Raw genomic sequence first — 27,630 nt, forward strand, 5'->3', positions numbered from 1 at the left:
GGGTAATCTAAGCAACAGGATATATAAGTATTTATACTTATATATCCGACCCCCTGCAGTTCATGTACTGTCCCAACCGTTCCAACAGTTGATGCCATTGCCATCACTCTCCAGCTGGCCCTAACCCACCTGGACAAAAAAGACACTTACGTTTGAATGCTGTTCATAGACTTCTGTTCAGCATTTAACACAATCACTCCTCAGAAACTGATTGGAAAGCTGAGCCCACTGGGTCTGAACACCTCCCCCTGCAACTAGATCCTGGACTTCCTGACTGGGAGACCTCAGTCAGCCTGGATCGGAAGCAGCATCTCCAACAGTATCACACTGAGCATGGGGGCCCCCCAGGGCTGTGTGCTCAGTCCACTGCTGTTCACTCTGCTGACCCACGACTGTGCTGCAACACACAGCTCGAACCACATCATCAAGTTTGCTGATGACACAACCGTGGTGGGTCCCATCAGCAAGAACGACGAGTCAGCTTACAGAGAGGAAGTGCAGCAGCTAACGGACTGGTGCAGAGCCAACAACCTGTCTCTGAATGTGAACAAAAGAAAAGAGATGGTTGTTGACTTCAGGAGGGCACGGAGCAACCACTCCCCAGTGAACGGCTCCTTAGTAGAGATCGTTAAGAGCACCAAATTTCTTGGTGTTCACCTGGCGGAGAATCTCACCTGCTCCCTCAACACCAGTTCCATAATAAAGAAAGCCCAGCAGCGTCTCTACTTTGTGCAAAAGCTGAGGAAAGTCCATCTCCCACCCCCCATCCTCACCACATTCTACAGGGGTTGTACTGAGAGCATCCTGAGCAGCTGCATCACTGCCTGGTTTGGAAATGGCACCATCTTGGATCGCAAGACCCTGCAGCGGATAGTGAGGTCAGCTGAGAAGATCATCTGGGTCTCTCTTCCCGCCATTACAGTTGTTTACACTACACACTGCATCCACAAAGCAAACAGCATTATGAAGAACTCCATGCACCCCTCATACAATCTCTTCTCCCTCCTGCTGTCTGGAAAAAGGCACCGAAGCATTCAGGCTCTTATAACCGGACTATGTAACAGTTTCTTTCCCCAAGCCATCAGACTCCTTAATACCCAGAGTCTGGACTGACAACAATTTACTGCCCTCTATTGTGCTTATTGTCTTGTTTATTATTTATTGTAATGTCTGCACTGTTTTGTGCACTTTATGCGGTCCTGGTTAGGTCTGTAGTCTAGTGTAGTTTTCTGTGTAGTTCAGTGTAGTTTACGTATTGTTTCATGTAGCACCATGGTCCTGAAAAATGTCTTGTTTTTACTGTGTACTGTACCAGCAGTTATGGTTGAAATGACAATAAAAAGTGACTTGACTTGATTTGGAAAGACGAGGACTGACTAAGGATAGTCATCATGGCTTTGTACATGGTAGGTTGATTCTAACATACCTTATAGAGATTTTTGAGGAAGTTACCAGGAAAGTGGATAAAGGCAAGGCAATGGACGTTGTCTAAATGGATATTAGTAAGGCCGTTGATAAGGTCCCTCATGGGATGTTGGTCATGAAGGTTCAGTGGCTTGGCATTCAGGATGAAGTAATAAACTGGATTAGAAATTGGCTTTGTGGGAGAAGCCAGAAAGTGCTAGTGGATGGTTGCCTCTCTGACTGGAGGCCTGCGGATAGTGATGCACTGCCGGGATCAGTGCTGGGTCTGTTGTTCTTTGTCATCCATATCAATGAATTGGATGATAATATGGTTAACAGGATCAGCAAATTTGCAGATGTTTCCAAGATTGGGGATGTAGTGGACCATGAGGAAGACTATTAATGCTTGTAGTGGAATCTGGACCAGCTGGAAAAATAGGCTGAAAAATGGCAGATGGAACTTAATGCAGCCAAATATGAGGTGTTTGCACCTTGGGAGGACAAACCAAAGTAGGACTTCTATGTTAGGGCACTGCAGAGTGTGGTAGAATAAAGGGATCTGGAAATAAAGATACATGATTCTTTGTAAGTGCAGGCACAACTAGATAGGGTGTTGTAAAGAAAGCTTTTGGCACGTTGGCCTTCAGAAATCAAAGTATTGAGTACAGGAACTGGCATGTTATGATGAAGTTGTATAAGACATTGGTCCAAATTTGGAGTATTGTGTGCAGTTTTGGTCACTTATTAACAGAAAAGATATCAATATGCTTCAAAGAGAGCAGAGAAAATTTAAAGGGATGTTGCCAGGACTTGAGGACCTGAGTTGTAGGGAAAGGTTAAATAGGTAGGGATTTCGTTTCCTGGTGTGTAGGAGACTGAGGGGAGACTTGATAGAGATATACAGAATTATGAGGGGAATAGATAGGGTAAAGGCAAACTGGCATTTTTCACTGAGGTTTCATGAAACAGGGACTAGAGCCATGAAAAGTGAAACATGAAATGTTTTAGGGGAACATGAAGGGGAGTTTCCTCACTCAGAGGGTAATGAGAGTGTGGAACGAGCTGCCAGTGGAAGTGGAGGATGTGAGTTTAATTTCAACATTTAAGAGAAATTAGTTTAAGTACATGGATGGGAGGGGTATGTGGGTTATGGTCTGGGTGGTTGTGGATAGGACTAGGCAGGAAAAAAAAACAGGTCAGCATGGACTAGACAGGCTGAAGAAATTGTTCCTGTGCTCTACATTATGACTCTAACCACATCTCCCCACAATCCCATCAACTCTCCTTTACCTCCCACTGGATTCAACCACTCACTTACATACTGGGGACAATTTAGTGCCAATCGACCAAATGACTTGCATGTTTTTGGAATATAGAAGGAAAATGGAACACTCAAAGGAAACCCGTAGAGTCACAGAGAATGCACAACTTCGCACATTAAGCAATTGCATGTGTGTGCTTGAAAATCAGATTTATCAACCAGTTTATTGCTGAAACCATTTTCATAGAAGTCAACCTTAAGTGCATTGGTGTGCTACAGTTTTAAAGCTCTGTTTAGGTCATCACTATTTTCAGATAAATGCTATGAAATCAGACAATATCTTGGGTAGTTAGAACACATTTAGTAAGGTTTTCCGGGCTTAAAGTACATCACTTAAATAAACACGCTTCAGAGGAAAACATTCTGTTCCAAAGGATTGGAATAAATTGTTTTTCTCTGAAAACTTTAGATATTAAAAGAAAACCCCATCTCTGTACAAGCGCAGGCATCTTGATTTCAGAGTTTACTGGAATTTACCTGCCAAAATGCAGGGAACTCTTACAATTTGCATGGAATGTTCTTCAAGAAAAAAAAGTCTATACCGTAAGCAGAAATGTTTACACGTACCTTGTGGATTAGGCTGGGAGGCACTTCTGGTGCAATAAAAACCCTCAAAGCACAAGCCGCTGGGTTGGGCTTGACCAGCAGTTGAACAGTAATGTCCTGGCTTGCATGGTAAACAATCAGATGATGAAGACATCCCTACAGAAAGCACAGGAACATCCCCAGATCAGAAATGATCAGAGTGAGCATGTAAAATGACAGCTTTGAGAACTGGATGCTGATCAGGGCACAAGAACATTTCTTCAGTGTGCCAGGGATACACCAGCTGAACAGGCAACCAGGCCTCTGGAGCAGCCTTTTCTCATGTTCAGGTTCTGGAATTTTTGCTGATACCCACCTGACCAGGAAATTATAGTGCAATCAGTTAGGTTAGGGTGACATTTATTTTTGCATCCAGACACAAATCATAAGCTGTCATTTCCTGTAAACTGCTTCTGCTTACTGCTCCCTTAACTGCTAGGTTCACATTAAAAAGTATCAGGTAACATCTGGCTGACATTCGTGTTCAGGTGAAGTGTCTGTCTAAACAGTTGAGATATTTGCAAATGCCTTTGCCTTTCACGAACATTCAAAAAACTCAGAAGTTAAAACATTTAACAAACATTAGAAAACATTTTAAATGCAAATTACCAAGAAAACCTATCCATTTCACCCTTCCTTGAGAGGAATGGAATCACTCAATGTATACCCGAACCACCCTGCCACAGGTTGTATGGGCAGAACAGATTTACTATTCTTTCATTTGATTCAATGAGGAGTCTGCTGTCAAACTATAGTTCTATAATTGATGGTGATCAGTTCTGAGGAAATTCAGTGCTGGCATGTCCACACAGACCCAACAGTTCTGAGAGTTACAAAGGGAAACTGGCAGCCAAAGTCTGGCTCAATGAATGTCTTATTTTGTGAGTTCCTTTGATCATGCACATATACTGGATGGAAATGAAAGTGTCAAATTTAGATAAATAGAATTTGAGTTAATTTCAACATTTATTTCTAGCAAGTTGACTTCCTCTGAAAGCAAAATTAAGAACTTCATTTAAAAAGATTGTATTTTAGACTTACTAATTTATCTTAGTGAAGAGAACATTAGAACTAGAGTCACTTTAAAGACATTACAGTACTGTTTCTTTTCAAATCACATGTCAGTGCCTTTACTAGTGGCCAGTCACTGAATCATTTCTCTGATTCAACTTTAATGAACAAAGATGATTTATGTATGCATAATGCATCATAAAAGCAAATTTATTTAGCTTTATTACACATGATTGAAAATTTCTCTGAAATTTCACATACCATTAAAGATAAATTTATATAGTAAATAGCATTTATACCTTTTGAAGGATTGTAGGTCCCAACTGGACAAGAGGCTGGTCTTGTTGTTCCAGTTGTACAATAGTAACCAGCAGGGCAGAGAAATCCTTCAGTCCCATTGTTCGGATTGGGTGTTTGAGCACCTGTGAACAATAAGATATGCTTTATAATCCTAATTCCAAAAATCTCCCTGAATCCAAGTGAATAGTCATTGGCTTTGCTGACTAGGACATAGTTAGTGAATATTCTAAGCAAGGAATACCGGAACTCATTCATTTATATTCCACATTGCTTTAACATATGATATATGTAGAAATGCACTGATGCAAAGCGGACAGTAGCTCACAAAAAGGGACAACTGCTGCACTTGCACTTGTATCACTGTACTCAGACCTTTGCAGGAGTTACTTGTAAAGGTAGTCACAAAAATGTTAGTGCCCCTCTTCATGTACCAGAGAATATTATATGAGCACACTGATTATTTGTTTCTTACATTAATGCACAGTATTTCCTATCATCTGACAGTATAAGAATTGTTAATATGAAATAATTATCACTGCTGCTTATAACATTGTAACCACATAAATGTATTTATTTTCATATTAAACAGTAAGCAATAAACAATGAGTATCTATCACTGATAAAATGCTGCATTGCTACTAATAGTCAACTTACATTAAATATACAAAATGAATCTAATATAGTAAAATTAATTTAAGACATATTAAGGAATGCATACATGTGCTCCCAATTAGCCTGTTTAAAAGTATGAATGACGTTTTATTCCACATTCTATTTGCACCAATATCCCTGCAAAGAAAATACTCCTTACAGCATTAAATATTAGAAAAATGAATATACCTACAAGTCAAATAAGTAAAGCATTGTAAGTAACAGGGAGAGATGTTGGAATAGCTACCCAAACCACTTTAAGTTAATAAATGGGAATTTAGACTTTATTTAACAGGAAAGAGGATGTATAGTGTAATTTCCACATCATCTGGCTAACACAGATGTGCTCCACTTCAGGCTGAGGTGTTTATTATTAAATATTATCTAAATTTGCTTACCGAGCAATTTGGTAAAAGTATTTTCTTGGAGCAGGTAGTGTGTGTGAAAACACAAAAATACAACTGCAGATGCTGTGGATCAAAGAATACGTACATAATGCTGGAAGAACTCAGCAGGTCAGGCAGGATCTGTGAGAAAAGAGTAGCCAACGTTTCGGGCCGAGACCCTTCATCAGGAATGGTAGTATGTGTGGTCTTCCCAGTCTTACCCACATTTCAGGCAAACAAAATGTAAAGACTATTCTCTTACCCAGTTTACAGTAGTGCCCTGCTGCACATGGACCTTGGGGTGATGTAATCCCAGGGCGATTGCAATAAAACCCAGGGTCACAAATGGTGCAATCATCTGGAGATGTCAAACCAGTTTTATTGCTGTAATAGCCAACTGGACAATCAACACCTGTTTTGTAATAATAGACATTTAAAGCTTTCAATGATCATGGCAACTAAGATCAAAAAGGTATTTCTTATAACTTTCTGGAAATGCAACTTGCATGGGGAATTGAATGTCCTTTCTCCAGCAAACTTTGCTTGGTGGGAGCACAGATCAGCAAATTAGTAAGCAGATACACATCTGCTGCTGATACCTAGCTTGTGGTGATCAAATTTTCAGTTAATTTATTTTAACATTTGGAAACCCAGGGATTCAATAACTCGGCTTCCTGATTAACGTTCCCAATCTTTTATGCAACACTCCATTTCGTGAGGTTATGTGTTGTGTCAAGACCTCAGAATACTCTTATATGCATGATCTCACATGATGTCCCAGTGCCATGTGTGCAGTCATTTATTCTCATCTTATCTTTTACATGGTTCCAACTGGATATGTTATTGGACAAGCAATAACATATCCAGGCAATCTAGAGACCTGAACTATTGACAGGAAGACAATAGCAGCAGCAATGGGGGAACTTAAATTCAGAAATTATACAAGTTGGAATAAAATGCAACAAAACACCATTTGTCAGTAACGGTGACAACAAAAAAAAAAACACTAATTGTTATAAAAACCCAAAAGGATTCATTAATATTTGTCAGGAAAGGAAATATGTCACTGCTACATGTTCTGCAACTCCAGCCTCACAATCATCAAACGTTAACTGCAATGCCTCATCAATGCTTTAGTAGTTGGCAATGGACAATAGATAATACAGGCAGAAATATGTAGTACAGGAACTGGCTTTCTCAAAAAAACTCATCAATTGCTCCTTAAAAAAGCTCAGTCAAATTTGAGACACAATTTCCAGACAGGCAGATTTGAATTCTGTCTATCCAACTTGCCACTTGAAGTTTTTTTCAATAATTTCCTGACTATTGTTTTTTAACAAACTCGTATTTTTTACACTTATTGGCAGAAAGCAGTATAGCAGCTAAACTAACGGTTTATCACCTTTCTGATTTTTCATTGGCTAAGTATTAGCACATTGATGTAATTGTTTGAATTATGCAACCTATTAACTACTTCAATCCTATCTAAGGAACTTTCCTCAGCTTATTATAAAAGTGACAAATTTTTCAGTAGTGCCATCTTTATTCCTTTGTCTAATATTCTTCAGCATCGCTCATCAGTTCTTTATTTAGCTTGCTTAATATTTGTACGTTTGTACTCTAAATGATCGATTTGGATACTGTTGGAGGGGGGGGGGGGGGATGGCTTACCTGGGTTAAGCTGCGGCAGCCGGATCTCTGGCACTGAGTCTGGTTCTGTAGTGCAGAAGGGAGGGAGGAAGAAGAGGAGAGCGGTAGTGATAGGGGACTCGATAGTTAGAGGTACAGACAGGAGGTTCTGTGGTCATGACAGAGACTCCCGGATGGTTTGTTGCCTCCTGGGTGCCAGGGTCAGGGATGTCTTTGATCGCATGCACAGCATTCTGAAGTGGGAGGTTGAGCAGCCAGATGTCATGGTACACATCGGTACCAATGACATAGGAAGAAAGAGTGAGGAGGTCCTGAACAGTGAGTATAGAGAGCTTGGTAGGAAGTTAAAAAGCAGGACCTCGAGGATGGTAATCTCAGGATTGCTACCTGTGCCACGTGCCAGTGAGGGTAAGAATAGGATGCTCTGGAGGAGGAACACTTGGCTAAGGAACTTGTGTAGGGGGCAGGGTTTCAGATTTCAGGATCATTGGGACCTCTTCCGGGGCAGGTGGGACCTGTACAAGAGAGATGGGTTATACCTGAACTACAGGAGGACTAATATGCTTGCAGGGAGGTTTGTCAGTGCTATTGTGGGGGGGGGGGGGTTAAACTAGATCTGCAGGGGGATGGGAACCAGAGTGCCAGAGCAGATAGTGCAGCAGGGATAAAAGTAAATAATGTTACAGGTTCATGCAAAGTCACAAATAAAAGGGTTGCATGTGGTGGTATTAATCTTCTGAGGTGTGTCTATTTCAATGCAAGGAGTATTGTGGGGAAGACTGATGAGCTGAGGGCGTGGATTGACATGTGGAATTATGACATTATAGCCATTAGTGAAACTTGTCTACAGGAGGGGCAGGACTGGCAGCTCAATGTTCCAGGGTTCCGATGTTTCAGATGTGATAGAGGCAGAGGGATAAGGGTGTGGGGTGGCATTGCTGGTCAGGGAAAATGTTACAGCAGTGCTCAGGCAGGACAGATTAGAGGGCTTCTCTACCAAGGCCATATGGGTGGAGCTGAGAAACAGGGAAGGTATGAGCACATTAATGGGGTTGTATTGTAGACCACCCAATAGTCAGCGAGAATTGGAGGAGCAAATCTGCAGAGAGATAACAGACAATTGCAGGAAACATAAAGTTGTGATAGTAGGGGGTTTTAATTTTCCAAATATTGATTGGGACTTCCATACTGTTAAAGGCCTAGACAGGTTAGAGTTTAAATGGGTTAGACGGGTTAAAATGTGTTCAGGAAAGTTTTCTAAATCAATATATCGAGGTACTGACTAGAGAGGATGCAATATTAGATCTCTTATTAGGATAGGTGACGGAAATGTGTGTAGGGGAACAGTTTAGTTCCAGTGATCATAACACCATTAGTTTCAACTTGATCATGGATAAAGATAGATCTGGTCCTCGGGTTGAGGTTCTAAACTGGAATAAAGGCCAAATTTGAAGAATTGAGAAAAGATCTAAAAAGCGTGGATCGTGACAGGTTGTTCTCTGACAAGGATGTCATTGATAAGTGGGAGGCTACCAAAGGAGAAATTTTGAGAGTGCATAATTGGTATGTTCCTGTCAGGATTAAAGGCAAAGTGAATAAGAATAAGGAACCTTGGTTCTCTAGGAATATTGGAACTCTGATAAAGAAGAGAGAGATGCATAACACGCATAGGAAACAGGGAGCAAATAAGGTGCTTGAGGAGTATAAAAAGTGCCAAAAAATACTTAAGAAAGAAATCAGGAGGGCTAAAAAAAAGACATGAGGTTGCTGTGGCAGTCAAGATGAAGGATAATCCAAAGAGCTTCTACAGTTATATTAAGAGCAAAAGGATAGTAAGGGATAAAATTGGTCCTCTTGCAGATCAGAGTGGTTGGCTATGTATGGAACCAAAAGAAATGGGGGAGATCTTAAATGGGTTTTTTGCATCTGTATTTACTAAGGAAATTAGTATAGAGTCAATGGAAATAAGGCAAACGGGTAGAGATGTCATGGAACTTATACAGATTGAAAGGGAGGAGGTGCTTGCTATCTTGAGGCAAATCAAAATAGATAATCTCCAGGACCTGACAGGGTATTCCCTCAGACCTTGAAGGAGACTAGTGTTGAAATTGCAGGGGCCCTGGCAGAAATATTTAAAATGTTGGTATCTATGGGTGAGGTGCTGGAGGATTGGAGGATAGCTCATGTTGTTCTGTTGTTTAAAAAAGGCTCTAAAAGTAATCCGGGACATTACAGGCTGGTTAGTTTGATGTCGGTAGTAGGTAAATTATTGGAAGGAGTACTAAGAGATAGGATCTACAAGTATTTAGATAGACAGGGACTCATTAGGGAGAGTCAACACGGCTTTGTGTGTGGCAGGTCATTTTTAACAAATCTATTAGAGTTTTTCGAGGAGGTTACCAGGAAAATGGATGAAGGGAAGGCAGTGGATGGACTTCAGTAAGGCCTTTTACAAGGTGCAGCATGGGAGGTTAGTTAGGAAGATTCATTCGCTGGGTATACATGGTGAGGTAGTAAATTGGATTAGACATTGGCTCGATGGGAGAAGCCAGAGAGTGGTAAGTGGAGGATTGCTTCTCTGAGTGGAGGCCCGTAACTAGTGGCATGCCACAGGGATCAGTGCTGGGTCCATTGTTATTTGTCATCTTTATCAATGATCTGGATGATAATGTGGTAAATTGGATCAGTAAATATGCTGATGATACAAAGACTGGAGGTGTGGTGGACAGTGAGGAAGGTTTTCAAAGCTTGCAGAGGGATCTGGACCAGCTGGAAAAATGGGCTGAAAAATTGCAGGTGGAGTTTAATACAGACAAGTGTGAGGTATTGCATTTTGGAAGGACAAACCAAGATAGAATATACAAGATAAATGGTAGGGCACTGAGGAGTGCAGTAGAACAGAGGGATCTGGGAGTACAGATACATAATTCCCTAAAAGTGGAGCCACAGGTAGATAGGGTAGTAAAGAGAGCTTTTAGTACATTGGCCTTTATAAATCAAAGTATTAAATATAAGCGTTGGAAAGTTATGGTGAGGTTGTATAAGCCATTGGTGAGACTGAATTTGGAGTATTGTGTGCAGTTTTGGTCACCTAATTACAGGAAGGATATTAATAAGGCTGAAAGAGTGCAGGGAAGTTGCTGGGATGTTGCTGGGACTTGAGGAACTGAGTTACAGAGAAAAGTTGAACAGATTAGGACTTTATTCCCTGGAGCGTAGAAGAATGAGGGGAGATTTGATAGAGGTATATAAAATTATGATGGGTATAGATAGAGTGAATGCAAGCAGGCTTTTTCCACTGAGGCCAGGGGAGAAAAAAACCAGAGCACATGGGTTAAGGGTGAAGGGGGAAAAGTTTAAAGGGAACATTAGAGGGGGCTTCTTCACACAGAGAGTGGTGGGATTGTGGAATGAGCTGCCAGATGAAGTGGTAAATGTGGGCTCACTTTTAATATTTAAGAAAAACTTGGACAGGTACAAGGATGAGAGGTGTATGGAGGGACATGGTCCAGGTGCAGGTCAGTGGGACTAGGCAGAAAAATGGCTCGGCACAGCCAAGAAGGGCCAAAAGGCCTGTTTCTGTGCTGTAATGTTCTATGGTTCTAAAATAGACTGAAATCTTGGAATTAAGACTGTTCATTGTTCTTGACTCCAGGAAGAACCTTGAGGATCAGAAGATAAACAGAGATCCAACATTCCTACACGGCTTTTTGAATAAGAGAGCAATATTAACTGCCTTACATATCTGGTACCTTCTTCATGGCGAATGAAGATGCAAAAATCTCCATTGGAGGTCCAGAAATCTCCTCGCTTGCTTTTGATACCGCCCTGGAACAGATCCTTCTGAGCCTGGAGATTTATCCACCTTAATATTTACCAGTACCTCAAACACTTCCTCGTTCTTGACACAGATATGTTATGGCATGGTGCAACTGCTGCCCTGGTCTTTGATTGTAGGTTCAAGATAAATGCATTATAAATATGCTTGGGGACATGCTTCATGTTTTCTGGGACACGTTCAAAATGTATTTATCCCACATCTGCAATAAAACCAATGCCAAGAGCAACAGGCATGCAAACCAGTGTAAATTCTCCCCCAAGTCTCACACTACCCTGACTTGGAAATGCATTATTGTTCCAATATTGCTGTTCGACAGAAATCCCGTGACTCCTGACTCAGCTACACTCTGGGACTGCTTTTACCAGAAGGACTGAGATAGTCCTATAAGGTGGCTCACCAGTATTAGGGTTGGGCAATGAATGCTGGCTATGCCAGTGATGTCAACGTCCCCAAAAATAAATAAAAGTAAATTTATTTCCCATATATAGTTATACAGAATTATACAAACTTAAACACAGAGGCTTCTTACCTGTGGTAGAGCCTGCCACACAATACTTGCCCGCTGGGCAAATGTCACCAGTGACGCCATCAGTTGGGGTGGGAGTTGTGGCTCCTCCAAGGCAGTAAAAGCCTTTCGAACAGGAACCAGAGGGTTCAGTCTGAGCTTCTTGGCTGCAGAAAAGGCCAGGTGAGCAAGGATCACATTGAGCTGGAATTAGAGGATAGACAATATTTTAAATATTATCTTTTGAATTTCCAAGGCATAGAAGAGTATGGATCAAGTGCTGGCAATTGAAATGAATATAAATGGCCCCCCATCGGCGGTCACATGTTTGTGGACCAAATGTCCTGTTTCTGTACTGTATGATTTTTTGCACTCAAGTGGGCATTATTGAAGGCATCTTTAATTAAAGAGATCGATATGTATTAATACTAAATTTCATGTGTTAATACTCCAATACTAAGGATCAATGAACTGTCTCACTTTAAGAAAGGTCAAAGGGAGCAATAGAGCATAAAGAGGTAGTTTGAAGTGTAACATTCCTGGTTGGAAGTAACATCAACAAGGTACGTGCTGAACAGTTAGAGCAACACAGTGCAAAAAAAATCATACAGGGCATAAATCACAAGATGGATTCCATTGGGAATTGTTGGGCTTTGTCAGTAAGCGTAATTTAATCGGACTCCAGTTTGTATTTTGGTACTAGTCAAATAAATTTCAATCAATGCACAAAGTCATCACAAAAATGGAGATGGAAAGAAAATGACAAGCCAAAAAGACTAATTTAGACATAGCATTAACCTAGAATTTCTTTTGATGAGTCAAGAACATTTTTATCGTTGAACTAATCGTTGAACAAGCGTGAAAGCTTGAATCTAATTACTTGCAGATATGACATTTTTTTTCAAAAGGAAAGATGATTGAAATAGATTAAGCATTTACCTGCTGAGGTTTGACCTTCTTTGTTGCTGAAAGTCCCACGGGGACATTTGTACTGGGTAGCAAATTCTGTTTTGACTGGACAGAAATGTCCTGATGGACAGAGCTGGGGGATTTTTATTCCCCCGTTCTCCAAATCCGATGTGCTACAATATGTTCCAGTAGGGCATGGATTGCAGTCAGGCTGGCCTGTCAGAGCTTGATAGAAACCTATTGATCACAGAAAGCATTGTAATCTTGATGGAGAGAAAATTAAGTTTTAAGAATCCTCATTGTGATTCTCAATAGAAATCGAATTGCTGAGCACTTCTGGTGTCCACACAGAGATTGAAGATGATCAGATCATCATGGAAGCATCTTTCAAAGCCAATAGGTGCATGAGAGCACCACAAAGCCCTCAAAAATCACACCAAAGGTTCAAGATTGTTTAATCTCGTTTCCAGTACACAAGTGTAAAGGAGAACAAAATAACTGTTACTCCGGATCTGAGCAGATGCAGCAGAGACGAAACACAAGATAAATACACAAATATAATAAAAAAAAGACAAAAAATATAAATACATAAGACAGCTTATATACAAAGATTGACTGTTTGTCCTTAAAGTGACACTCGACACAGGAGTGTCTGTACATAAGGTGACTGACAAGAAATGATAAAATAGTGGAGGGCAGGATTAATAGGTGGAGGAGTTGATCAACCTTACTGCTAGGAGAAAGTATCTGTTTTTGAGCCTGCCGGTTTTGGTGTAGATGTTGCATAACCTCGTCCATGATCAGAATGGATGAGATCCTTCATGATGTTACTGGCACTTTTCCAGCATCTTACTGTATACATTTCCTTGATGGTGGTGGGCTGGTGCCAGTGATGCGTCAGGCTGTTTTGACTACCCATTGTAGAGCTTTCCAATCCTAGGTGTGTTAGATGCAGCAATAATGCAGGAAGACGTTTTAAGGAAGCATTCAATGATCTATCCATTCAGGTAATGATTAAAGCTGAATATGACTGGATTCTTCCTTGTCTGCTCTGTTTCACTACACGTACATGATCCAAGACAAACGGTAGAACCAGGAAAACCTTCTCTTTGCATGGAAGTGGAAGATTACTTGACTGCCTTCTTAGCTTAACTGGGATGAGTTTAGTCATATCCAGATGAGCTACACTACCCCTCTGAAGTGAACAAAGGGAAAACAAGACTGCACTCGAGCTACGACTGAAGACATTGCTAATCTACTAGACAGAGCAGGAGGGAGAAAGGACAGAAGGAAAGACAATGATAACTTTGAAGAGAAAAAGCAAAAATGAGAAAAGAGGAAAGTCTTCAAAAATCATATTAGATTGCTGAAGTATTTTTTAAAAGAAATTATTTTACCTCTTGGGCAGGGTTCGGGACTGGAACTTCCTGCTGGACACCTTGACCCAGCAGGGCACAAGAAATCTGCTGGGGTTGGAGAGTTCTGGCCTCCCGGGCAGTAGTAACCAGATGAACAGACACCAGTGGGGTGAAGTAACCCAGTGCCTTCACAGAAGAACCCTAGGAAAGGGCAACTTGTTTTGATGAAAGGTCATTGATCTGAAACAGTAATTTTGCTGCCTAATTGCTGAAACTTTTAGCATTTCCTGTTCTTATATCAGATTTCCACATTTGTATTAATTTTAAATATGATTAGATATCACTTTTAAGCTTTAATTAGAATTGATTTGCAAGTAAGTGCAGCAGATACTTTTCACTAATGCCAACATGTTTTACTGAAGTGTTTTACTAACATGGCCACTTTGTTAAGTACTCCTGTACATCTGCTTGTTAATGGAAATATCTAATCAGCCAATCACGTGGCAGCAATTCAACGCATGAAAGCATGCAGACGTGGTCAAGAGGTTAAGTGGTTGTTCAGATAAAACATCAGAATGGGGAAGAAATGTGATCTAAGTGACTTTGACAATGGAATGATTATTGATGCCACATGGGGTGGCTTGAGTATCTCAAACTGCTGATCTACTGGGATTTTCCACACATGACAGTCTTTAGAGTTTACAGAGAATGCTGTGAAAAGAAAACATCCAGTGAAGGACATTTCTGTGGGCTTGTTAATGAGAGGTCAGAGGAGAATGGTCAGACTGGTTCAAGCTGATAGGAAGGTGACAGTAACTCAAATAACCATGCATTACAACAGTGATGTACAGAAGAGTATCTCTGAACGTACAATATGTCGAATCTTGAAGTGGATGGGCTACAGCAGCAGAAGACCTCACCAGGTTCCATTGCTGTGGCCACTTTATTAGGTACACTTCTGTACTGAACAAAGCGGCTTCTGAGAGTATTTCAGAAGGGCCTAGATTATCTTGAAGTGGATTTCATGTAACACCATGTAATATTTTCATTGCCTATCAAACAATTTGATAGACAAGCACCGTTTTACCTTGTGTGCATGGCAGGCAGTTGTCCAATGCCTTGTTCCCAGCTGTGGTGGAATACGTTGCTTCAGGGCATGGTTCAGGCGCCGCTGAACCCTCAGGACAGTAATGCCCTTCAATACACTTGAATTGGTCTGGAGCATGATCAGTGCTGCCACTAGGGCAATAATACCCTGCATCACAAGGCCCTAAATTATAATAAAAATAGAGCAAATATCACTAACATTTTTGATCGCAATGTACTTTTTAATATTAATATGTCATTGAAATGCAACAATTTTCTGAAAAGTATCTGAAAATTGCATTCTGTGGACTAAAATAAATCAAGTATTTTGATCTTGTTGAATCTAACCAGCATTGTGTTATATATGAACAGTTCACTTGACATTAGATATGACACTTGATATGTAGTTTGTGTGAAATGAAATTTTAAGCCTGTTGTTTGTAATTCCACTAAATGAAGTATTCAGAATTACTGCAATTGTATTAGATACTTAAATCTATCTGGGCTAGTTCCATGTACTAAAATAGCTCAAAGAAGAGTACTCCATCAGCTTAGGTAGGTGATTTCTCCATGTAGCGTGAGGAACATTCTTCATACTTTAGGAACAGCAACTCTCAGTCTTTTCTCAAAGATAATGGAAGTCTCTCTTTACAGGGAACCAAATCAAAATAATAATTTTCAGTTCTACATTGTGCAATGCATACAAAATGTTGCATTTTTGAGGTGACAGACTTTGCATTGATTCACAAAGAATGACAAACTTGGAGATTTAAATGTGCTTTGGAAGAATGGATAGTAGGATGATGATATTTTTTCCTATGAAAGGAGGTCTTAATAGTCCGAGAGAAGATATAGACAGGTTAATGTTATTAGTAGCCATGGAACGTGGTAGAGGAAACTGAATGATGTAAAGCTCCATTCATACAGCACATCTGTGACTCTGGTGCTTTTCCGAATTGTTGGTTATTATTATCAGGTTTCAATAATTCTCCAACACACTATTAATAGTTTTTTTTTAAAAAAGATGTTGCACTGTAGAATAATACATTTTCCAGTGAAACTAGAAGTTTTAAAGGAAGCATGGGAGTAGATCCTCAGTAAATGTCAATAGAACTGATGAACAGAACTAGGTGAAGGAATGTGGAAACTGGAGCTCCATTGAGTCAAAGGGAACACAGGAACCAGCACCTTGTGAGCCAGATACTAAACTATCAGGATTTCCAAATAATCATATAGTGGATTAATGGAGAATTACCATATACAAGAGATGTGAATGAAAGGGATCAAAAGGGCTTTGTGAAGGAAGTAAGTGTACTGAGAATGAAGTGATGAAGGCAGGAAAGGAAGGAGCTAAAATTAAGCAGAAACTATCGCAGTGGGAATTCATTTAGCAAGAGATTAACCATTATTACTCACAGTTGAGAAGCCAGAAGAGCAGTGGAGGCATGAAGCAGAGATCTTGTGAAATCCCTTCGTTTTGGGGCTAAGGAGGCCAAATGTTCCTTACATTCATTGTTGGAATTGGGAGTGAATTGTATGGCATAGGAAGGTTAGAAATGATTGGAACTAGAGGAGAGGAGACTGGAGTTGCTTTGTACTCCAAAGTATCGGGATGCAGATAGATTTGGTTGGCAATTGTACAAAGTCCAGTGGTGGCAGCATTCCAGCAGGACCTTTATTCAAATATTCAAAGATTTTGTATTTGTGGCTAGGGAGATCCCTGCTCCAAAATGCATTGTATGTCTAATAAATAGGAAAATATCTAATATGGAGATGCAGATGCCCACTGGGTTTGATAATCAATCACAAACTGAATGTTAGAAAACTGACCTGTTTTTTTATTGATTTTTCAAAAGTATAGCTAATATATTTCAATTTGACATATGCCGACCGGTATACGAGCGGCTTGTCTAAAATTTGTCAATAATCCATCTACATTGCTATCTCAAATAAACAATATTTTCTTCGCTGATCTGGGCAGCTATTTCTTCAGAGTTGTTCTCCATGATAATCTGCAGATGCTGCTACCTGCTCACCTGCAGCAAATTTGATATTGATCTGAATTTACAGAGCAGGTCTCCAAGAAAGGAAGCTAATAAAAGATTAACTAAATGACACATTAACACTCAATGTTGTGGATTCCCCATTGGAAGATGCTCATTTATTGCTTACTGTGGATCAGATATGCAATGAAATTGCCTGAACTTAAATTCATCTCTGAGTAGACAATCGAGAAATCAAACCTATTGGTTCAGCAAGCTCATGTTGATCACAGTAGTATCCTGCTGTGCATTTCTGTGGGAGAGAGGATCCCTCTGGGCAGAATGACCCTAAAGGACAATGATTTCCTGAGGAAACACTTTCTGGGTTGCCACAATTGGAACTGCTTAATAATTCACCTGTAAAAAGATACAATTTCAAAACAAAATGTGAATCACGACTTCTGGGAAATATTTGAGATTCTTCTTAATGAAAAGCAACACTATTTCTTTAACACATTTGTCCTGGGACATGGTTGATATTGGTTGATTTGCTGCTATTCCTTGTTACACTGAGAAAGTTATAGTGCAATTTTTCCTTAATGTGCCGACAAGCTTGTGTCATCATGCTAGCTCCCTGTTGGGAAACTCAGTTTATTCATCCAATGATTACGGAGTGCTCATTATGGATTTAAGTCTGATGGTATGTGATCTGGAGGTAATGTTTTTCTGATTGGGTGTTAGCTGAGGCTTGGTGATAGTGAATCACAGGTTCAAATCCCAATTTAAAAATGTAACCATAATTCAGCTTGATAATTTGGTGCTTTACTTATGGAGGTGCTAGCAAATGAATTGCAGACTCTTCTTTTACGAGGATGTGAAAATGAGCAACTACATTAAAGCAAAGCAGTGAAGCTCTCCTAATGGACTGACCAATACTAGTTATTCTCTTTGCACCCAAAGCAAGTGATCTGAATATTTTATCTCAAACCGTTACTCTGCATAATGTTGCTGCACTGTTGTATATAAAAGCAGCAATATATTTCAAAATTTGCTTCATTAGCTGCGTACTTCCTTGGTATGTTCCAAGATTACAAAATGCACTTTATAAAATGCTCAGTTTTTTGGTAGAATGACTGTGGGAATTCGACACAAAGTCTATATACTCAATGTCCTCTTAATTAGGTACACCTGCTCATTAATGCAAATATTTATTTAAAGATACAGTGTAGAGCAGACACTTCCAGCTGAATGAGCAGCACTACCTAGCAACTCACTCACCTATTAGTCTAACCCCATCCGGGATCTACCATGATGGAATGGTGGAGCAGACTCGATGGGCTGAATGGTCTGCGACAGGACAATTTACAATGACCAATTAATCTACTAACCGGTACACCTTTGGAATATGGTAGGAAACACATCGCTCACGGGAAGGACCATAAGACCTTAAGACATAGGAAGAGAATTAGGCCATTCAGCCCATTGAGTCTGCTTCACCATTCCATCATGGTTGATCCCGGATCCCCCTCAACCCCATAACACCTGCCTTCTCACCATATCCTTTGATGCCCTGACTGATCAGGAAACAATCAACTTCCGCCTTAAACGTACCCACAGACTTGGCTTCCACCATAGTCTGTGGCAGGATAATCCACAGATTCACTACTCTCTGGCTAAAAAGAATTCCTCCTTACCTCTGTTCTAAAAGGTTGCCCCTCAATTTTGAGGCTGTGCCCTCTGGATACTCCCACCATAGGAAACTTCCTCTCCACATCCACCCTATCTAGTCCTTTCGACATTCAGTAGGTTTCAATAAGGACCCACTCCCCCCGCATTCTTCTAAATTCCAGTGAGTACTGGTGCAAAGCAGCAAACACTCCACATATTTTAACCCCTTCATTCCCAGAATCATCCTCATAAACCTCCTCTGGACTCTTCAATGACAACACATCCTTTCTGAGATACGGGGCCCAAAACTGTTGACATTACTCTAAGTGTGGTCTGACTAGTGTCTTACAAAACCTCAGCATTATCTCCTTGCTTTTATATTCTATTCCCCTTGAAATAAATGCCTACATTGCATTTGCCTTCTTTACCACAGACATGACCTGTAAACTAATCTTCTGGGAGTCTTGCACGAGGACTCCCAAGTCCCTCTGCACCTCTGATTGTTGAACCTTCTCCTCACTTAGATAACAGCCAGCACTATTGTTCCTTTTACCAAAATACATTATCATAGATTTTCTAACACTGTATTCCATCTGCCACTGTTTTGCCCATGCTTCCAATTTGTCTAAGTCCTGCTGCAATCGTATTGCTTCCTCAACACTACCTACCCCTCCACCTATCTTTGTATCATGGGCAAACTTTGCCACAAAGCCATCAATTCCGTTATCCAAATCATTGACAAACAATGTGAAAAATAGCAGTCTAAATACTGGCCCCTGAGGAACACTGCTAGTCACCGGCAGCCAACCAGAAAAGGCCCCTTTTATTCCCACACGCTGTCAGCCATTCCCCTATCCATACCAGTATCTTTTCTGTAATGCCACAGGATTTTATCTTGTTAAGCAGCTTCATATGTGGCACCTTATCAAATATCTTCTGAAAATCCAAGTAAGTGACATCCACTGCCTCTCCCTTTTCCACTCTGCCTGTAACTTCCTTGAAGATTTGTTAGACAATATTTCCCTTTACAGAAACAATGCTGACTTTGATTTATTTCATTATTGGTCTCCAAATACCCCAAAACCTCCTCCTTAATAATAGACTCCAACACTTTCCCAACCACTGAGGTTTGGCTAGCTGGCCTAATATTTCCTTTCTTTTGCCTTCCTCCTTTTTTAAAGAGTGGAGTGACACTTGCAATCTTCCAGTCCTCTGGGACCATGCCAGAATCAAGTGATTCTTGAAAGATCATGACCAATGCATCCATTATCTCTTCAGCAACCTCTCTCAGGACTCTGGTATGTGGTTCACCTGGTTGAGGTGACTTATTATCCACCTTAAGACCTTTGAGTTTGCCTGGCACTTTTTCCTTTGTAATAGCAATGGCACTCACTCCTGCTCCCTGACACTCATGGACCTCTGGCACACTGCTAGTGTCTTCCACAGTGAAGACTGATGCAGAGTACCCATTAAGTTCATCTGCCATTTCTTCGTCCCCCATTATGGCTGCACCAGCATAATCTTCCAGTCGTCTAATATCAACTCTCACCTCCCTTTTACTCTTTATATAACTGAAAAAACTTTTGGTATTCTGCTTCTTATTATTGGCTAGTTTGCCCTCAGATTTCATCTTTTCCCTTCTTATAGCTTTTTAGTTGGATTTTAAAAGCTTCCCAATCATCCAACTTCCCACTCACTTTTGATACCTTATATGCTCTTTTCTTGGCTTTTATGCAGTCCTTAACTTCCCTTGTCAGTCATGGCTGCCTACCCCTGCTATTTGAGAACTTCTTTCTCTGTGGGACATACCTATCCTGCACCTTGTGAACTATTCCCAGAAACTTAAGCCATCTCTGCTCTGTTGTCATCCCCACTAGTATCCTCCTCCAATCTACCTGGGCAAGCTCCTCTGTCATGCCTCTGTAATTCCCTTTATTCCATTGCGATACTGATACATGTGACTTACGCTTATCCCTCTCAAATTGCAGTCTGAATTCAATCATATTATGATCACTGCCTCCTAAGGGTTCCTTTACAATAAGCATCTGGGTTATTACACAACACCCAATCCTTTCCCCAAGTAGGCTCAAACACAAGCTGCTCTAAAAATCTATCTCCTAAGTATTCAACAAGTTCCCTCTCTTGTGATCCAACACCAACCTGATTTCCCAATCCCCTTGCATAATGAAGGCCCCCATTACAATTTCTGACACTACCCTTATTACATGCGTTATCCAGATCAGTTTGCAATCTCAACTCCACACCTTGGCTACTATTTGGAGACTTATATACGACATACAAACTCCTGGAAATTGAACTCCAATCTCCAATGTCTTGAGAAGTAATAGCATCTATGCTACCATGGTGCCCCTACCTAATCATCTAATCAGCCAGTTGAGTGGCAGCAACTCAATGCTTAAAAATATGCAGACATGGTCAAGAGATTCATTTGTTTTTCAGACCAAACATCAGATTGTGGGAGAAATGTGATCTAAGTGACTTTGACTGTGGAACGATTGTTGGTGCCAAACAGGGTGGTTTGAGTATCTCAGAAACTGCCAATCTCCTGGGATTTTCATGCACAACAGTCTCTAGAGTTTACAGAGAATGATGTGAGAAACACCAAAAAAAACATCCAGTGAGCAGCAGTTCTCTCTGCAAAAATACTTTGTTAATGTGAGCAGTCAGAGGAGAATGGCCAAACTGGTTAAAGCTGACAGGAAAGCAACAGTAACTCAATAACTGTGAGTTACAACAGTGGTGTGCAGAAGAGCATCTCTGAACACAGAACATGTTGAAGCTTTAAGTGGTTGGGTTCCAGCAGCAGAAGACCGCACTGGGTTCCAGTCTGTGGCCACTTTATTAGGAATACTCCTGTATCTAAAAAAGTGGCCACTGAGTCTAATGATCATGAGTACCAGTTTAGCAAACTGTTTTGTCATGCACAGAAGCAAGTATCTTGTGTATTGTCACAACTGGATTCATCCATCCTGCTGCTGAATGGAGCCTTGTTGATGACATAGTGGCTTTGGTGGAATGGATGATTACCTCCATGCTGGAGAAACCTGGAATCTGCTCACATTTCAAATGCTACATTCTGGCTAATGGTGACTCATTAAGATGCTTTGGCAGAGGTCTCATTTGAAGATATTTATACTTTTAAACACAGGTGAGAAATAAATAGAATTTTCAAATGTACATTAATTATAAGTAAATACAATCTGCTATTTAGCAGTCTATCTGATCTAGAAAATAAGTGGAGCGGAACACTTTAGAAAGATGAGTAAAGAGCATGAACTAAACCGTTTTTGTCATTATAGCCCAGAGAAGGTCACTTGAAGATGGTCAAATCCCTGATAGACCACTATGCTCAAGATCATTGTGACTAGCTTTTTATAAAGCCACCTTCCTTACATCCACGTAACCAAAGAATGTACTAACCCAGACAGCTTTAGAATATGGGAGGAAATTGAGCACCCAGAGGAAACCCACACAGTCACTGGAAGAACGTACAAAATCCTTACAGACAGCAGTGAGAACTGAACCCGAGTCATTGGGCCTGTAATACCATGTCGCCCCAATGGGATTCAAGCAGAATTAGTGCAAATGAGTCTTTGATGGCCTGCATCAGTTGCATTACTGATTTTGTTCAGCATAACTCTAAGTTTTGAAGATAATATAATGAGGACACAAAAGAGTGTTGATAGGTTAAGCTTGAGGGTAAAGATCTGGCAAATAGTGTAGAGCATGGAAAACTGTGGAATTATCCAATATGAAAGGAAAACAAAAATAGAAAGATTATTTCATTAATTTAGAGATACAGCATGGTAACAGGCCATTCCAGCCCAATGAGCCCATGCTGCCCAATTGCACCCATGTGACCAATTAACCTACTCACCTGAACTTCTTTGGAATGTGGGAGGAAACTGAGGTAACCCAGAGGTAACTCACACAGTCAAGGGGAGTACGTGCAAACTCCTTACAGACAGTGGCAGGAATTAAACCCAGGTTGCTGGCGCTGTAACAGCGTCACGCTAACCACTACACTATTGTACTTCCCTGTGGTGAGAGTTTGCAGAGTTCTGAGATGCAGAAGGATCTGGGTGTTTTGGTGAATGATTCACAAAATGGTAGTGTGGAGGTACAGCAGTGAAGAAATGCCAAATAAAATGTTTATGATGAGGGAAGCAGAGTATAAATGTAGGGGATATGTATTTAATATACAGATATATATTTATTGCAATTGATTGATTTACTTATGCATTTTTATACTATCACGTGCTGCATTGAACTGCTGTTGCAAAGTTAACAAATTTTATGACACATGCCAGTGATAATAAACCTGATTTCGATTCTGATTCTGACAGTGCCTTAGTTATGTAGAGCATTACTGAAACCATATCTGGAATATTGTGTATAATACTGTCAGCTTATTTAAGAAAGGATGAGAAGATTGGAGGTGGCTCATTTGCCCAATATCTGGAATGGGTAGATCATCTCAAGATAAAAGCTTGGATAGGTTAACCTGGTATTTGTTGGAGTTTAGAAGAGTGAGAGGGATCTTGATTGAAACATGCAAGGCATGAAAGGGTGGATGAGAGTCAATGTGGGAGAACCTTCAATGAATGGGGTTGGGGGTAAATTTTCTTGCACTTAAAGTGGAGGTAAGGAATTTTTGTTTATTTTGGAGGGTTGTATGTTTTTGGAGCTCTCTTCCCCCAAGCAGAGTGCAACAAGAGTCTTTGAATATTTTTAAAGTAGGGGTAGATTGATACATGACGAGCAGAGAGTGAAAGGGTATTGTCAATTGACACAAATGCAGAACTGATTTAACAATCAAATCAGCTGTGATTGTATTAAATGGCAGAGCAGGCTTGATGGGCAGCCAGAAATATTCCTGCTCCTAAGTCATAATTAGTAATCACTGATGATTAGATGATGTTTGATAACTCCTTGGTCGCTTCATTGATAATTAGAAGGCAGCTGAAGTTTGACAGGAGAACAGTTGGTTTAAGAGGTTAGGTTAAACATTTTGAAGATAGTACACACATAGACAATGACTAGATCTAAGCAAAACCTGCAAGAGGACCTGTACATGGATACACTTGGTTAAGGCATACTTAAAACCTGCCCAATCAATGTCTTTTCCCATATTTATAGAAATTTCATTGAACAACTTGAACAATGCAAATCTAGTCCTTTCATTCTAAATACAAGGTGATCTTCCATCATCAAGCAAATGTTTTTTACCAAAAAGCACAGCCTACACTGCAGCAACTTACCTGAAGACAAGGGTTTGCTTGTGGATGCACCTCCAGTACAAAACCAACCTGCAGAGCAGTTCCCGCTGGGCGTACTCAAACCATTTCCTTCACAGAACTGACCTATAAATATTAGTATTTTGAGGAGAAAAATAGCTCAGGTTTACTACATTTGCAACATTCTGTTATGACCAGAGAGCTATTCACTGAGGAAATATTGCTCATACTTCAGGACAGCAATCCCATAGAAACAGTACGTATTTTGTAGGGATTAACAGTATGCAATGTAAAAGGTGATGTTCTTGATTAGTATTATTTCAATGGTCAAATGAATTAACAGCAGCTGTACCCTGACCACATGCATATGGAAAGAATTGTGGGTATAAACCTGAACACCGTTGACATCTGGGCAAACAACACTGTCCTGTTTCATGGCGCATTCCATGTAATAGCTTTCTGCAACCCAGTGTACAGACACAGTCTTACAGTATATGCACCACACAGAAGTGAATTCACTTTGATCACATTCAGCATATTTTATATAGGAATGCTCCACAAATTTGGAATTTTACACTGGGATAAAATAATGGAACATTGCCTGAAGCATATTTAAAGTTATTTAAAGCTATTTTTCTCCCATACAGCTGCGTCCTACATGGAATGCTAGTCAAGCAGAATAATGAAAGTGGTCCTTCAGGCTAGGTGATAATATTAATTTCACTGCAAAACACTTCAACCCAAAAATAAAAGTAGAAATTTTTCTGATAAATTAAAGGCGATGGGTCTGCATAGTGGTAAAAACAGAATGACTTTGGTCCTACAGCATTCCAATGTGATATACAATGGTCTTGAGAATGACTGTGATTGACATGCTAACTACCTGGACAGTTTTGGTTATTGGGGGAATGGGGAGTTAGCAGTAAAAGTGTCAGTGATTGGTTTAGAATGTTAATGTTTGCTTACCTGGAGGGCAAGACAAGCATCCAGCTGAGCTTTGTTGGCCAAGCAAACTGCCATAGGTCCCAGGGGGACACGGATATTCATTTGCAAAGCGGGTGGATTCTGGACAGTAATGTCCCGATGGGCATTGTTGTGGAAAGGGGTTGGAAAGACCACCGAAACAGAAGTAACCAGCTAAGCATCTTTGGCAGATACCCTGACCTGAAACATTTCAAAGAGTCACACAGTTAGGTAGAAGAATACAGAGAAGGAATCACCCATATTCATTCAATACTGAGTGTTACTTGTTCAAGTGACAGGCCCTTCGGCTCACAAAGTTATGCCAAACAAATGAAACTAATGTCACCTAATTAAACAAGTCTCTTCTGCATGCACTGGTCCATATCCCTCCATTTTATAAATATTCACACACTTATTTAAAAGCCTCTTAAATGCTTTGATTTTATCTGCCTCCACCACTACTGTTAGTGCATTCCAGGCACCCATCAGTCTCTGAGTACGAAAACTTGCCCTGCACATCTATGAAATCACCCCCTCTCATATTAAATGCATGCCTCTCATTTTACAGTGTCTAGTCTATGCTGCTCATAATTTTATAAACCTTTATCAAGTTTCCTCTCAGCATCCACTGCTCTAGAGTACACTACCCAAGTTTGTCCAACCTCTCCTCGTAGCCAATGCTCTCTAATCAAGGCAGCATCCTGGTAAGCTACTTCTGCACCAGCTCCACAGCCTCGACATCCTTTGCATAATGGAGTGACCAGAACCTAATACAACATTCCAAATGCAGCTAAGTGTAGTTTTAAAAAGCTGTGATGTAACTTTCCTACTCTTGAACTTAATGTCTTGACTAATAAAGGTAAGCATACTAAATGCTTTCTTTACTACCCTTGTGTGGCCACTTTCAGGGAGCTTTGGATTTGGACCCCAAGGTCCCTCTGTACATCAACAGTTTTAAGAGCCCTTCCATTAACTGTGTATTTTCTCTTTAAATTTGATCTCCCAAAGGTGCAACACTTCAAACTTGCTCAGATTAAATTTCATCTACTATTTCTCCATCTATATTTGCAATTGTTTTGATCCTGTTGTATCTTTGTCCATGACCCACAACTCCACTAATCTCCTGTCAGCTGCAAACTTGTACATCACAAATGGCAGTGGTCTTAGTATGCATCCATTAGTCACCATCTGTCACAAATCTGCAGTTAGAATAAGACTACTACCCCGTCTTCTACGGGCAAGCAATTGTTAACTAAAATGGTCAGGCCACTGTGGATCCCATGTATGTTAATCTTCTGTATGAGCCTTTCATGACGGACCTTGTCGAATGCCTTACTAAAATCTATATAGGAAACATACACTGCTCTACCTTCGTCAATCCCTTGTCACCTCAAATCAAGTTAGTTAGACATGACCTGCCCCGCACAAAGGCATGCAGACTGATATAATATTTGCATTTTCCGTAGCAATGCAGAAGTTAAAGACAGAATCCAACAGAATGGAAATAGGCCCCGGGACTCCCCAAGTCCACACTGGTCACCCATTTGCTTCCATCCTATTCTTTTCCCCCACACCCTTTCACCTTACACCTGGGCTGATTCACAGCACCACTTATCTGATCAATCCATGAAACTCTGGGAAGTGGGAGTGAATTGGAGCACCTGGGAAAAGTCCATGCAATCACAGGGAGGACATGCAAACTCCACACAGACAGCACCAGTGGCCATAAACTTTATTTCTTAGACCACGTGAGATTTTTGTGTAGAATGATGGCTTTTTGTTAACCTAACAAATTCTTTTTCCTCTATTAATAGTCATTTTCAAGCATGATTCAATTCAAGCAGTAATTGGAGCAGTATATTACAGAAGGGTATTTACTGCTGCTAAAACTTCTTACAAACAAGTCAATATAGAAAATCCTATTATTTTGATTTCCACATTAAACCTCAACTATCTTACATTTCACAATGCTTCAGAAAAGAAGAGCCTTACTTTATTTTGCCACTCAAGTGACTATTCCAAAGACTGACAATGAAACAATGTCAACCTTCAGAACATTTTAAATCTAGGAAACAGATGCTTGTCTTCTATAGAAAGAAGACATCAAACCCAATATCAATATAAACACCTGTAGCACAATGTCTTTGAGTAAATATTACAAGAGGAAAGTTTGACAACTCTAATATAATGAACTTGACTTTGAACTTCTATTTACTGCACTGCTCTATGTTCTACTTAATCATACTTCTTAAAATCTTCTCAATGAAATAATTTAATTTGGATTATTTACTCTACACAGTAACTGAAAAACAGTCCTTTTACTGACAATTGATATGGACTTATCTTGCTCTTTGTGGTGAACTATGTGCCTGTCGGGACACGCCCCTGCTGACTGCTCCTGTGGCTCCTCCCACAGGCCCCTGTATAAAGGAGATCTGCGGCCTGACGCTCGGCCTCAGTCTCCAAGACCTCGTATGATAGACACTCACTCCTGGTTCCTTCTTCCAGTCAATAAAAGCCGATATCTCGCCTTACGTCTCAGTGTGAGTTATTGATGGTGCATCACTCTTTTATCAATTGTAATCTGAGATACATTCTGATATCGTGTGGCACTTAAAAATAGTAAGGCTCAATATCATAACTTTTAGGAGTTAATATTCAACTACTCCGCTTACTTTTCATGAAATGTTAAACACAGATTCTTTTAAGACAACAGAAACAGACAGCACTCTGTACAACAGGTTGTGCTATT

At 40.3% G+C, this 27,630-nt stretch overlaps 1 protein-coding gene across 1 annotated transcript in view; it reads right to left on the reverse strand.

Annotated features, from left to right (window-relative positions):
- Window positions 1–27,630, reverse strand: part of LOC132385198 (neurogenic locus notch homolog protein 4-like) — a 58,482-nt gene that overhangs the window by 17,870 nt on the left and 12,982 nt on the right. The window contains exons 12-21 of the mRNA XM_059957095.1: window positions 24,882–25,079; window positions 23,940–24,041; window positions 17,251–17,406; window positions 15,009–15,191; window positions 13,961–14,122; window positions 12,594–12,800; window positions 11,679–11,858; window positions 5,921–6,070; window positions 4,621–4,743; window positions 3,293–3,427 (exon numbers count right to left, since the gene is read on the reverse strand). Of these exons, the coding sequence (XP_059813078.1) occupies window positions 3,293–3,427; window positions 4,621–4,743; window positions 5,921–6,070; window positions 11,679–11,858; window positions 12,594–12,800; window positions 13,961–14,122; window positions 15,009–15,191; window positions 17,251–17,406; window positions 23,940–24,041; window positions 24,882–25,079 (1,596 nt within the window). The remainder of the gene's footprint in view (window positions 1–3,292; window positions 3,428–4,620; window positions 4,744–5,920; window positions 6,071–11,678; window positions 11,859–12,593; window positions 12,801–13,960; window positions 14,123–15,008; window positions 15,192–17,250; window positions 17,407–23,939; window positions 24,042–24,881; window positions 25,080–27,630) is intronic.

Source organism: Hypanus sabinus, chromosome X2 (genome assembly GCF_030144855.1).
Source record: "Hypanus sabinus isolate sHypSab1 chromosome X2, sHypSab1.hap1, whole genome shotgun sequence".
Taxonomy (NCBI): Eukaryota; Metazoa; Chordata; class Chondrichthyes; order Myliobatiformes; family Dasyatidae; genus Hypanus; species Hypanus sabinus.